At 35.9% G+C, this 11,484-nt stretch overlaps 1 protein-coding gene across 4 annotated transcripts in view; it reads left to right on the forward strand.

Moving 5' to 3' along the window:
* LOC149088100 (uncharacterized) overlaps positions 1-11,135 on the forward strand; it is an 84,320-nt gene extending 73,185 nt beyond the window's left edge. For all 4 annotated transcript variants that reach the window (XM_089244336.1, XM_089244353.1, XM_089244344.1 and 1 more), the window contains 4 exons: positions 7,320-7,495; positions 8,481-8,528; positions 9,821-9,898; positions 10,997-11,135. In XM_089244336.1, the coding sequence (XP_089100462.1) occupies positions 7,320-7,495; positions 8,481-8,528; positions 9,821-9,898; positions 10,997-11,134 (440 nt within the window). In that variant the 3' untranslated portion in view covers position 11,135. The remainder of the gene's footprint in view (positions 1-7,319; positions 7,496-8,480; positions 8,529-9,820; positions 9,899-10,996) is intronic.
* The last annotated feature ends 349 nt before the right edge of the window (positions 11,136-11,484 follow it).

The following is an 11,484-nucleotide window of genomic DNA, read 5'->3' on the forward strand; positions in this document are numbered from 1 at the left end:
CAAAATATGTGCACTCTCGTAGCACCCCACCCCTCTAAAATCAAGGAATGGTTTGAGATTAATTTCACCCATTAGAAGCTTCACTTTTTGTCTGATTCATTCAAGTAATAAACTTCTACATGCAGTAGTAATTGGTCATCAGATTGTTCTGCACTAGGATTGACGATATTATCAGTAAATTATTGTTCGAATAATTTGTGTATGAGGAATTACTGCAGGTTAACTATTAATAAATATCTGTATGCATAGGAACATATTGAGTGAAGAAGTGAACACACACACAATTATAAAATATGTAGAACGGCTAGGTACAGTTCAAGTATATTTAATCAAATGGATTTGCTCTTTTACAAAAGCTATTGTTTTTGTTTGTCTTCAACATAAACTAGCAATTCATTTGAAATATCCTCACATACATTGAATAAGTGATTAAGACTGTCAATATCGGATTCTTTTACATTTAAAGCGCATTTCAAATTGCCTTCGAGATCATGTATGTAAATGAAAAATGACAATGTAAACTTGCCAAGTTTTGTTAGTTTGACATTTTCATGAAAGCATTTCATTAAAGTTTTTGTATATGTATATATTTTTCATATTAATCATGAAATGTCATCAACTTTATTTAGATAAAAACAGACTAGATATAAGAGTGTACCAAACAATCTATGATATTCTATTACAGGGCGAAACAAATCCCAGGTGCCAGGTTGTGACTAAAAAATGCCAATACCAATTTTTTAGTCACCATGGTGACTAAAAAATTGGTATTGGCACCTAAAATTTTTTGTGTAGTTATTAAATTGCAGGTTGAGTGCAGCATGAAATTTTGGAATCTATAGCGGTATATCTGCCAACATGAAAGAGGGTCACTATGTCCTGAAAAAGTAAAAAAAAACCATTATTTTGGACCTTTTTCTTTGGGTAAAATTTTTTTTAGCAACTAAATAATTGTTGGGGGTGCCTAGATTTGTTCGCAATTCGTCCAGCCCTGTCCTATTATTTGATAGTATAAATTATTTTCTTATTTATTTGATAACAGTTTGCAAACAGGTGATAGAAATTTTTCTGTGTGTAGATTCTTCTACATTTACCATATATTTTAAAATAATTGAGATGATTTATGTGGGAAAGATGGCGCCACATGCCGGGATCGAGTTGGTGACTGTGTGTGGTGCGCGTGCGCAGAGAGTGAACGAGGAGAACGATTGACGACACGGTGGACGGAAGACGTATGGGAATGATGTCTGTAGCTGTATATGTAAATAATGATTATCGTTTATGATTAAATCTCACATTTATATTACTGACTTGAAAACTTACCCAGTTTTGAATGACAAAAACACTCAACATTAAGTTAGCTTTCAAATATCGTCAACATTTTTGTGTGTGATGATAACATGAATGAAAAAAAAGTTCATCTTGGTCATGTCTTTCAATTTTCCCTTACACTGACATCATATCCAAAGACGAAAAATAGAACTTTTCCTTGTAGGCTGCTCTCGTTAGGGGTTGAAACTTTTAACTCTATAGCTGTAGAAATGCACTCTCCATCAAAAATAACACACTAGTAAAGAATAGTTTAGTCTCCACAAGAATCTGCAGGCAGTTGTATACTGGAGTGAGAACAAAATCCTGTAAGAAAATATAGTAAAAAATATTACTCTTACATAGGATTACATATTTTTATACTTCATTACATATTTTTCAGTTATCTGCATGACTAAACACTAATTCACTAAATAAGTTCTTCCCTTTATTAGATTAAAAGCAATTAATCTCACCCTAGTCCTTGGGTATAAAGATAGTAATTGTTTAGTATAAGTTGACGAAAGCCAAAAATTAAAAAAAATCAATACAATATTCAACACTGTTGCCAAGTGACTTTTCTTTCTCGTCAACTTACCCAAATTTTACATGCAATTTACTTTAGAATCGAAGTAGTTGTTTTGAAAAATTAATTAGTGAAATGTTGTTACAACGATTCTCAATATAATGATGAATTCCTCTACAACAATGTTTTTCGTCTTGTTTGGAAATGTTTATACCGAGTGCTAAACTGATGCCTCTCGATATAATGATAATCCCTCTACAACGATATATGTAAATGTTTTTGGTTCATAGATTATCGTTTTTTAGGGTCTCATCATATTTTAAAACAAATAATTATTTTATGCTGCATGAATGTACTTTTTCCTGGATAGATTTAGGTAAAATTTACACACAAATATACGGTATAGTCCTATTCCGAAAATTAAAATACCACAATATTTCAACTATTTAAAACATAGATATAAATTCTTTTATTTTATTCATTGTAAAGAATGTCATAATTTTCACTGCTAATGACAAAAATAAATCTTACTAAGATACTTACTCAAACTTTCGGCACTGATGTCCTTCCTTGATTATAGAAGAAAGCCTTTGATGATCGATCGATCGTATTCTTCAGTAAATTAAAATAAGAGAAGCTTCTCTATCTCTTGGCATCCACGAGGGATGATTAATTAAAATTAAAAAGGAATATAACACAAAAATAAATTTTAAAATGTCGTCTAACAAATTGAAAAACACGTGCAAATAGGGTTGATCGTTCACTCCTTCGTCTTCCTTCAGCCTCCACCTGGCTACGTCACTAGTTATGACGTCAGCAGTGTGGAGGCTTTCTTATCTATAGGGGGTGTTGGTTTCACCCACACCCTATCCAATCAACCATCCAAGGTAGGGAAGTGTGTGTAATTTACATTATAGTTACTAAAATTGACTAGGATTTAGGGGTTTAAAATTTCTTCTAGTTTTTTTACGAAGTGTTCGCATTTAAAGTCCTAACTTTTGGAGAAATTAGGTATGACTAATTTTAATAACAGCCTAGATATGGTGTAGCAATCTCTGTAGCTTCATCTCCACATACTTTAGTTGAGGATGCTGTAACAAGCTAGGCACATCTCTCGATTGCCTGAGTGGGACTGGAGCACATGTGAATTGCATGTGGGAAGACCACTACAGTGGATTGTGTGTCTACTCCATTTCAATGAACTTCCTTTCCGTCATATTTTTCAGCATATAGATGGTGCACCCACAAGACCAAAATCTTTTTTCTGAGCCCATTGGATAACTACTGAGTTTGAAAAGCTCACTGCGGTGGAGCATGAATCATAAGATTATTTGATTCTAGAAGTAGCCAGAAAGATGCTGTGCAAAGACTAGTAGTACTTTTTTAATGGGCATCTTTTTCTCAGCCATCTTGTTGGGCGTTTTGCCTGTTGTGGTGTTGTTTTTGTATTTTTATTTATTAGACATATCCAAAGCAATAAAGTCGAGACATTGTCCAGAGGATTTTCCAATTCGAGATCCTGGTCCTTTATCGCAGTTTGACATCAAAGATAAAAAGTATTATAGTGACGTGCTAATCATGTTTTTCCAGCAATTCAAACATTGCTGTATTTATTTTACGACTTACTGCAAGTAAGTTAATCCAATAATTGAACACAATGTGTTCTTTTCACACCCTGAAAATTTACTATTGGCTATGATCATTGATGACAGAGAACACATTCGAGAGAGATTGGGTATAGAAGAATTTAAAAAGCAAGATAATCTGCCTCTGAATTAAGAACTATTGACCACTTCATTCTACGCTTAATTCAATAGCCTAGCTTAATTGTTATCATTTTCTGTTACATTTTTATTTTTCTCACTTTCTTTTCTTCTGATCCCTTGATTAACCGGCCGGACTACCAACTGCTTTTTCAGGCACGACTGCGCCCTTCTGGGCACTGAGCTTACATCTCTAATGTGACAGAACCTGGTTGTGCTCGGTTTTTTCTGTTCAGTTCAGACACTTCATGCTACCTCAAGATTAACTTTAAAGCTACCGATTACCTTCAGATTATTTACTGGAATATTGGCCTGTCATATGTCCCAATGCTACGGGAAGTATGTAATATGTATAATAATGATGATATATTCATCAATTCCGACACTAACATCAGAGCCATCAAAAAGTTTCCCTGTCACACTCAGACAGTCCAGAGATGTGTAAAACTTGTTACAGAGGCCTCAACTAAAGTATGTAGACATGAAGCTAGAGATGGCTACATCAGATCTACACTATTATCAAGATAAGTTATATGACGTGAATGTCGCTTTCCACTTGTTAATACAAGATATACAGAAGACTGGATGTTGTGAAGATATTTATTATTTGAGATGTTAATTTTTTAAGGAAGGAAAAAACTCATCTCTGCCTCTACCGGGAGTCGAACCCAGGTCCCTTGATTGCTGGACGAGTGCTCTGACCACTAAGCTACAGAGGAGATAGAGATTTCCCTTCGCTAGAGCGTATATATGCCGAACGGAACCGTGCAATGGACGGTGAAACCGATCAGCTAATAGCTCATGGACGACGAGCCACCAGGTGGCTATATATATGACGTGAATGTCGCTCTTTACTTAATACAAGATATACAGAAGACTGGATGTTACAGAGCACTCGTCCGGCAATCGAGGGACCCGGGTTCGACTCCTGGTAGAGGCAGAGATGAGTTTTTTCCTTCCTTAAAAAATTAACATCTCAAATAATAAATATCTTCACAACATCCAATCTTCTGTATATCTTGTAAGATAAGTTATGCCTGATTTCTCCTAATCGTCAAATTTTGAACGTGTCTATTTTGGTAAATAGTTTTTAAATATATTGTCAATTACACACACTCTCCTATTTTGGATGGTTGATTGGATAGGGTGTGGCTGAAACTCAATGTGCAGCCACCTCAACATGGTAAATTCTGGGTCATTTTGTTCTGACAAAGCATGCGAAGAGCTGCACAATGAAACTTGCAATAATTTGGTCAATTCCGTTTTCCGAACACTTTGCATGACTGATGAACATTGAAATATTAATGATGTTTTAATTTTACTTTATTGAACCATAAAATAAGCACAACAAACTTTTGTGTGTCGATTGGTGAATTTTAAGTAATATTAAAAAAATTAAGAAAAATGTTCAATTTTGTCAGTTTCCATAAACTTCAAGTACTATGCGCGACCGAAAGATATCAACAGATTTTAAAAAATTTTATGTTGTTTTTCTTTTTATTAAAGGAGGCAACTGTTTTCCACACTATAGCAAGTTGAAAATAAAAACTTCAATTTTTTCAACCCACCCTAAGGGGCCGTTCAAGTATTATGTAAGGAAATTTTTAGCCATTTTTTACCCCCTCCCCCCCACCCCTCACTTGTCAGCAAAATTTCACCATCAGCTCTGCCCCTTTGAAACCTAAGGCATATTGGTGGGGTCAAAGACATACACGAGGGGGGCTCTCTCATGCCCCCTTCCCACGATCAAAAATTTATTTTTTTTATGCAAAAAAATATTTTCTTTTTAATTGAAATTTCGGAAGAAAATACCTTTATATGTTATTATAATCAATTTCTGTTAATTTCAATGTTATTTGAAGGCTATGAACTCAAAATTTATCTTTAATAAATTCATTGCGACCCACCCTCTTAGCCATATAATGATAAATCACATAAAGTTATTTGGCCCGTGGACCAAATATGGCCTTGGGGGTTACTTTATGCGGCCTGCCCTCTTCAAACCTAATGAATTGTAAAAATGAACTAAGCTGCACATTTACAGATCGCTTAAGTGTCCCGTGGTACAATTCCAGAACATTTAAGTGGCCCGTGGCATATTTTCAGATCACTTAAATGACCCGAGACACAGTTCCAGAACACTTAAGCGATCCGTGACACATTTAGAGATCCCTTGAGTGACATGTGACATAGTTCTAGAGCACTTAAGTGGCCCCCAGTGCGGTTATACATCACTCAAATTACCGATGACACATTCTCAGATTATTTAAGTGATGTGTGGCACAGTTCCAGGGTACTTAAGCAGCCCGGGCACATTTCCAGAGCACCTGGATCAGCGAAACGTGGCTCTGTAGGGCACTTATCAATAGGGGGATGTTACTTAAAGTGCCCGCAAACTATCAAAAGGTTTTTCTTGTTTTTTGGCACACCGATTAAGATGCCATTAAATATATTTCATATTTTCATAAAAGGTGGTTGTTGACGTAAGCATTATCCAAACCACCCCTCCCCCCTTGTCATCAAAAGTCAGCAAATCGGAAACCCCCTTCTCCCCCCCTCCCCCATTGATGATAACGTAATACTTGAACGGCCCCTAATGTGCATACATGTTTAAGTTACATATTTTGAAGTTGTGGGAAAAACAGATTAGAATTTTCCTCCCATTTTGCTCAAAAATCCCGCCAGGGCTGTAAGTGAACAATTATTCCCTTATTGTATGGTCAATTTTATTAATCAAATACATAGTTTAATATGCACTAAAAATATATATTTAGACATAATGTAAGATGTACACATACGTGGTCGAGTGGTTATAGTGACGGACTTGCGATGCGAGCATCCGGGTTCAAACCCCACAGTGGTGGTCGGCTGAAGTTGGTTTTCTGTGGTTCCCAACTTCAAGACGCAAATGCGAGCCGATCTCCCCGTTAAAAAGTCTCGCCACAGAGAGCAACAGTCCTACAACAATAAATCATTCAATCATAACACTTCACTCATAGTTAGAAAAACTAGTGGCAGGTGGCAGCACTACACATAACAAGCATTACAGAGAAACAACAAAACTTCACGCCAGGTTTCACTACACGTACACGCACATTCCCACATGTACCGATTCGTTGGGGGGTTCCGGGGGGGGTGTGGGCGGGGCACATGTGTGGTGTAGTAGTAGTAGGTAGGGCCTCCAAAAAATGGCTCGGGGATCCATGATGTTCTTAAGTCAGCCACCTCGTTGGGCAATTTGCCTGTTGTGGCGTTGTATTTGTATTTGTATTAAGAATATACATACATTAGATATTTTGTGGTTGTGGGAAAAGGAAATTCAATTTTCCCCATTTCACCCAAAAAACCTGCCCAGCTGGGTTTTTTACAACCCTGGTTGCAATATGGCAAGTGCTGCCAGAGCTGTCTTGAGACTATTATGGGCCACCTGCTTAAGTGATTTTTCTGAGGCCCTACCTGGCCAATTCTCCAAAAATTCAACTACGTAATACTAACGTTAAGTTTGTTCCTGTATAATTCTTGTTATGTGTAGTGTTGACACCTGTTATTAATCTTTTTTTCTATGAGTGAAGTGTAATGATTGGATAATTATACCATGTTATAGACCTGTTGTCAAATCGATACTTGAGCTCAGCTGACCCTTCAGCTAGAATATTGCAGCATATGACACTGGGGAAGCCCTGTTAATTTATTTCAATAAGTGCTTTTTGTTTTCTTTGCAGGAGGCATATATCTTGGTAGTATTCGTTTCACAGAATACTACCCATTCAGACAGCCGGATGTACGTATGCTCACACCTACGGCCCAGTTCGTGGTTGGGCACAGAATCTGTCTTGGGAGAACATGGTCCCCAAACTGGTCGATATCGTCAATTATTGTGGCCATCCAAAGCTTAATGGTGAGAGTTATGAATTTTAAATTGGCAAAATGCACACAGAGAATGACATACATTCAAGAATAATGCTACCACTATTAAACCCACACATACATCTTGTCCATATTCTTCTACGGAATTTCTAACGAATGGGTACATGTCGAAATGTGCACGAATGAGTTGCAAACCTAACGTGAAGTTTGTTTCTGTGAAATGCATGTTATAGATAAGGTTTGCTTGTCGAGTGCTGCCACCTCTCTAGGTAGTGGAAGAGAAAAATTGACGCAAAACTTGATGAGCATTTCACAGATGCAAATTTTCTGTTAGGTTCACAACTCATTCATGCATATTCCGACATGTCCCCATTCGTTAGAAAATCCATAATGATTTTGTATTTATCCTCTGGCCCAAAGATGGGCAAACTTTTTTATGAGTAGGTCAAAAGTAAATATTTTGGCCGGCCAGACATATTCGGTCATTTATTCATAATTTTTATGTTTTGGAGATAAGTGGCGGGATGTGTTGTATACCGTGAAGACTGTCACAGTTTCATTGCAAAGAGGAGACAATGGCTTATCAACTGTGAAAAAATAAACATAAGTACATACTGCATATTTATATTGCATATTATGTTAAATTTTTTTTTCATATGCAGATGTTTTTAAATTGATTTCTATTTAAAATTCTCACAACTATATTTTCTATATGCAAAAAATGAAACCCCTTGAATGAATTTTTTTGGAAACAATTAATTGAATGTTTTGGAAATTTAAAACTTCTATACTGTTATTTTGGAATCTGAGCCGGGCCGGATATAACCTCTAAGCGGGCCATAGTTTGCCCATCACTAATCTAGTCCATATAAAATTGTCTGTGCCAAATTTCCCAAAGCAAAAAAAAATCACACATTTCATTTTTTTATTTCACGATTTCTTCTTCCATTTGAAGTTTTTTCATCCAAATGTTTAATGATTTGATTCTAATATTTTTGTTATCAACTTTATTACAGGAAGAACACGATCATTTCCCAGCTAAAGTGATGGCCACAGATGACCAGGTATGTTAAAAATTTATTGTTGATTTAATTTTACAAAACGTATACTTTCAATTTTGTACGATCGTTTTTAATAAGACTTTCATAAAACGAGTAGAACAATGATGGCGTAGTATACACAGAGAGCTATCGAGACATTTCATTTGAAAGAGAGTTCACGCATGACTTTGATTGTGAGTCTCTATGTTACATTTTATAGGGACGATTCATTAAAAGGTATCCTGCTACGTTCGAGAGCACTTTTTTATAAAATGGTACTGGGGAATAAATAAAATAAACTGGGGAGTGAGCGTTAATTACATATTTTGATTTTAAAAAGTGTCCCAAAATGGTGAAAACAAAAATAAATTTTGGACTGTTTATGTCATTTTCTATGAAAAAGTTTTGTCAATTTGTAAGAAAAATTCATGTAAAATATTCAAAACATGAGTGCAAAAAATTATATGAATGTAATGTTTTGTTATTTTCACAGTACATTCAGATAGTGATGACCAAAATTTAAAGGATTGTAAGATATGCTCATAAGTTACTCTCAAATCTGTTAATGTACGTGTAAAACGTTTGAAATTTCATTCTGCATTTCGTTTACAAAACACGGTAGTTAAACAAGTATATGTGATAGACCTTAGATTTTGGTTTATAACCTTTACAATATATAGTAGAGTATCATATTCAAATTTTGAAATGGTACAATGAATAGATTTTTGTTAATCATGTTTTAAACAGAAGTAAAATTTCAAAAATAGCATTCTTTGTGAAACATGTTTAAATTTTTTATTCACGGATTACTTGTATGTAAAAACTCAACACTAAATTGGACATAACTTTGGTTCTGAGTGTTATACAGTCAAACCTCGTTAATGAGTCACTCTTGGGAGAGCAAAAATATGATTTAGTAAGAGGAGTGACGCGTTAAACAGAGTAAGCCATAGCTGTGCACAATTCCTGCCTGAGGACAATTGGGACTTCCAAAAAGTGACCCGTTAAGCGGAGTGATAATGTTTTAACCAGGTGACGCACTAACAAGGTTTGACTGTACATTGAACTTTGAAGGACCGGACACACCCCGCTTCCCATCTCAAAGAGATGTCAAAGCTTAATACAAGCGTATATCGAAGCGTATGAGTGTTATACAAACAAAACAAGGCCTGTTTTGTAATCCCAAAAAATAAGGCTTTCATAAAAAATAAAAATTGATATTTCCTTCTAAAATGCCTTTTTCAACTTCACATGTTAAGATTATGAAACAAAATCTAAAGTCTATCATGTGTATTTGCATTTTTTTCCTTTTTCAGAAGAAGGCTTTTGCTCAGCAAAGCCTCCAGCTGACCCTGAACATGCCAGCTTTTCAACTGTTCCCACAACTCGTGGAGGTAATTAATATTTTAATTAAGGTGTTATTAAATTTCATACTCTTATCTATTTTTAATATTTGTTTTTGTATTTTATTATTCCCATAGTGTGGTTTTAAAAATGTATTAGTATATTTATTAAGACGCTGTCGTGGTCATAGTGACGGACTCGCATCGAGAGGTCCCGGGTTCGAACCCGGCTGAAGTTGGCTTAATGAAATCTCATTCATTAGTATATAAAATTCATTCATATAAGAATGGATTCACAGACATGGCAAACATTCTTTAACATGAAACCAATGAACGTATTCATATGTATCGTATATACAGAGGAAATTTGGCATTTTACTGGCAAACCGCTGATCTTCGAGGTATACATTCAGTTAGAAAAAGTATTCAAATAACATGTAGTACTCAGATATGTCATTCATGTTACAAGGGGTTGTATAGTTATTAAAATAAAAGAATTAGATTTTTATACAGTCCCCATGTGCCCCCCAAAACCCAATTAGAAAGTTGTTGCCCTGTCTCTCCTGATTCCAACAAAAAATTTCCATATTTCTAAAGTTCATTATTGACCCAGAAATTTGAATTCGAAAAACACAGAAAATATGGGAGGAAACACTGTTAAATGTGGGTGAAACTGTTTTTTCGCAGGTAACACTGTTCTTTCCCAAATTTCCTCAGTTTTTTGAATTCAAAATCTCAGCAAATATTGCACTTAGAAACGTGGAATTTTTTCTTTTTTGGTGTGGAATACCCTGTATGAGCAGGGCACAGCCCACGTTACAGAATGTTTGCCATGTCTGACCAACATCCTACAGAACAAGGCCTCCACACGAAGCTCGTGACGTCACTGGAGAAAGCCATTTCACCTATTGCCATTGGATATAGCAGGCAGACGCTTGCGATATCTTTACCTTTTTTTGCAATATATCCAATGGCAATGGAAAAATGGTTGTCTTCATTGACATCACAAGCTTCATGCGGAGGCCTTGTTCTGTAGATGGTGGTGGTCTGACACGACACAGTGAGTGTCTGTAGATGTGAATCTACTGTAAACCTGTTAATATGAGATGTAGTGTCAATAGCGTGATTTCTTTCTTTTTTTCCGTTAAGGACACCAAACAAAGAGTTGCCACCATTCAGGGTGAGCCTTTGGGCGAGCTGTCGTGGAAGTTCAGAGTAGCGGAATGCCTCATCTTCAGTGTCATGTCGGTCTTAGGGACTTACGCTATAATAAAATTCATGATGTGAATTTTTTTGTGAGTGTACATGTAGATTTGAAGCCAAGTCTCGAGATTCTTTAACCATAAGAAGTTGTGATATCGGAAAAAAGGGAAAAAGATGGCCAAATCCATTGTTCTGTCACTTTGGCATAGCTGCCAAGTCTCCCGAATTTTTCGGGAATCTCCCGAATTTTAGCTTCATCGCTCGACCTCCCGAAAAGTTCTTAAATCTCCCGAATTTTTACGAAAATCACAAAAATCCCTAATTGTCCCTAAAAATTACCAACTTCATTAAAAAAATCCCCGCTTATGAAAACAGTCCCTAAGGAATTTCTTGTGGGGCATAAAGCCCTTTTTTTTTCCCCTTTCGAAATGACG

Source organism: Pholcus phalangioides, unplaced genomic scaffold, assembly GCF_987345545.1.
Source record: "Pholcus phalangioides strain wild (caught in Gottingen) unplaced genomic scaffold, Ppha-v1.0 ptg000003l_1, whole genome shotgun sequence".
In the NCBI taxonomy this organism is placed as follows: domain Eukaryota; kingdom Metazoa; phylum Arthropoda; class Arachnida; order Araneae; family Pholcidae; genus Pholcus; species Pholcus phalangioides.